The 2,500-nt window shown below is 46.3% G+C and overlaps 2 protein-coding genes across 2 annotated transcripts in view; one reads left to right on the forward strand and one right to left on the reverse strand.

The window, feature by feature from the left end:
• Positions 1-282, forward strand: part of LOC113829214 (cuticle protein CP1499) — a 918-nt gene extending 636 nt beyond the window's left edge. Inside the window, exon 2 of the mRNA XM_027382329.2 lies at positions 1-282. This exon is cut by the window's left edge and continues 392 nt beyond it. Coding sequence (XP_027238130.2) covers positions 1-217 — 217 coding nt within the window. The 3' untranslated portion in view covers positions 218-282.
• Positions 283-1,843: 1,561 nt separating this feature from the next.
• The window catches only part of LOC113829216 (cuticle protein CP1499-like), an 897-nt gene continuing 240 nt past the window's right edge, over positions 1,844-2,500 (reverse strand). Inside the window, exon 2 of the mRNA XM_027382331.2 lies at positions 1,844-2,493. Coding sequence (XP_027238132.2) covers positions 1,903-2,493 — 591 coding nt within the window. The 3' untranslated portion in view covers positions 1,844-1,902. The remainder of the gene's footprint in view (positions 2,494-2,500) is intronic.

Genomic DNA, 2,500 nt, shown 5'->3' on the forward strand with positions numbered 1-2,500 from the left:
CCACGCCCCAGCCGTCCCTCAGCACAGCTTCCACCACGCCGCCCCAGTCCAGCCCAAGTGGACTGGCCCCGTGGCAGCCACCGTGCCCGCCGGACTCCCAGGCTCCTCCCCTCAGGTCGCCGACACTCCCGAAGTCGCCGCCGCCAAGCAGCAGTTCTTCAGCACCTACAACAGGCAGGCGGCAGCTGCGGCGCCCCCCTCGAGGCATTACTACTAAACCCCACTGCCATAATGTATATAAGATATAAGATCGATTAAAAGGAAATAAAATTATATTTCTATTCTTGATTTTTCTTGATTGCCTTGTATAAAACAATATTTAAAAAAAGGGCCAATTAATCTCCAGATTTGACGTTTAAATATACTCAGTAGATAAACCTCTTAGAGTTCAAACTTGGAAGAAAAGGAAAAATGCAAAAGTTCTCTTTTTCAATAAGTCCAGCGTTTTCACACACACTTGAGTACATGGATATGTCGAATAGTTTATTCTGGCTTGACGGAAGTATCTTCAATTTGAAAATTAGATTTTTGCATCATATGCTAGGCCATAATTTTTATCCCTAATTAACTGACCAATCCCGTATTTGTAAACAAACGTTGTTAAATATACCAAAATAAAAAAAACAAGTTACTGAATAACTGATAGTAAATTTAGTCATGGAAATTCTGCCAGCAAATTGCAAAAAGGGTGATCACAGGAATAATTAAAACAAGAGCAAACGCCTGTATCGTGTAGCTGCATTTACGAAATGTCCCAGAAAAATAATGTCCCAGAGAAATAAAAGATAAAGTAACAGTATCGAAAAGAGTTAGGAAATAGACACGACGCAATATGCTTATAGATTCCGTGTTAGATGAAATCCCATTACATAGGACCATAGTTTGCTGATCTGCCATATAGGTCTTACGGCACCAACAGCAGCCAAGATCATGAGGTTCATTTCTTAACTTCCTAAAGACTTAGTATCATCCATTGACTTTGTGAGAGAGTGCCAAAGATAGCTATCCTTCGTGGTGTGAAGCGGGGGCACTGAGGGTAATGACTAAGAATTTGATAATGAGTGAAATGAAAGTGGAAGGTGAACCAGTGTGACAGACAGTATTGCGTGAATTGAATTCTTTACTTATCTTTCTGAATATCAGTATTCAATGTAGGTAATGTTGCGGCATTTTGTCGATAGCTAAACAAGGAGGTGTAAAGTTTTTATTTATTCATTTATTGTGAAAATGGAATATTTACTCGTGTCTTTAGAAAATGTAAATGATTCACACATAAGAATATATTCAGCCTGTACAAATATGGTTAATTCCATTATTCCATTTCATCAGCTCAGTAACATAAACAAACATACACACAAATTGTGTGAACGAATCTACAATTTTTCATTTCCTAGTTTTAAGTGAGGCTTGACATCTATCATGCATATATAAACAGAGAAACAAAATGGTATATTACTTCTTGATAAGACAAATTGCTTTGTCACCTGATTTGGGCATCACTTCGGGCATTTCCGTCTCTGGCCTCGTGACCCTGCTTGACCCCTTTCCCGCTTTGACCCCGATGGCCTGGAAGTCCCTCCGTCGATGGAAGGGCCGAGTTCGCGCAAGATTTCGCAGGTAGATTCGTGTCCTGTCTGTTCATTGTCAGCTGCTTCATTCTCCTCTGATTTTTTGACTTGTATTTCGTATTTTCGAAGAGTGGGTTGAGTTCAAGTGTGTTTTGCATATATGTATCTGTATCTTGTTCGGATATACATGTAGTAGTTATAGTATGAATATTGCGTATTTCTATATATTTTTGGGTGTGTATTATTGATTGCTGAAAATAATGCCAAATAATACGGATGAAATCTCTTAGAGTTCATTTATTTTACTTCATTATATACATTATGGCAGTAGGGTCTAGTAGTAGTGCCTCGAGGGGGGCGCCGCAGCTGCCGCCTGCCTGTTGTAGGTGCTGAAGAACTGCTGCTTGGCGGCGGCGACTTCGGGGGTGTCAGCGACCTGGGGGGCGGAGCCTGGGAGTCCGGCGGGCACGGTGGCTGCCACGGGGCCAGTCCACTTGGGCTGGACTGGGGCGACGTGGTGGAAGCTGTGCTGAGGGACGGCTGGGGCGTGGTGGTGGGCGGGGGCGTGAGCGTGGACGGCAGGGACGGCACCCACGGTAGCCCTCAGCTGTGCCTGGTAGGCGCTGTTGAAGGCGTTGCGGGCGGCAGCCACCTCGTGGGTGTCGCTGACGGGGGTGATGGTGCCGTCGACGCCGGCGGGGACGGTGGCAGCCACGGGGCCAGTCCACTTGGGCTGCACGGGGGCGGCGTGGTGGTACAGAGCCTGCTGAGGGGCGGCAGCATGGTGGTAGTAGGCCTGCTGGGGAGCGGCGGCAGCCTGAGCAGCACTGAAGCTCTGGAAGAAGCGTGCTCTCTCAGCCTGCACTTCGGGGGTGTATCCCGTGAAGGGACCAGCCGAGCACACTCCCAGCACTGCCAAGAAGACCTGCGAA

This window comes from Penaeus vannamei, chromosome 30, assembly GCF_042767895.1.
Source record: "Penaeus vannamei isolate JL-2024 chromosome 30, ASM4276789v1, whole genome shotgun sequence".
Lineage (NCBI taxonomy): Eukaryota > Metazoa > Arthropoda > Malacostraca > Decapoda > Penaeidae > Penaeus > Penaeus vannamei.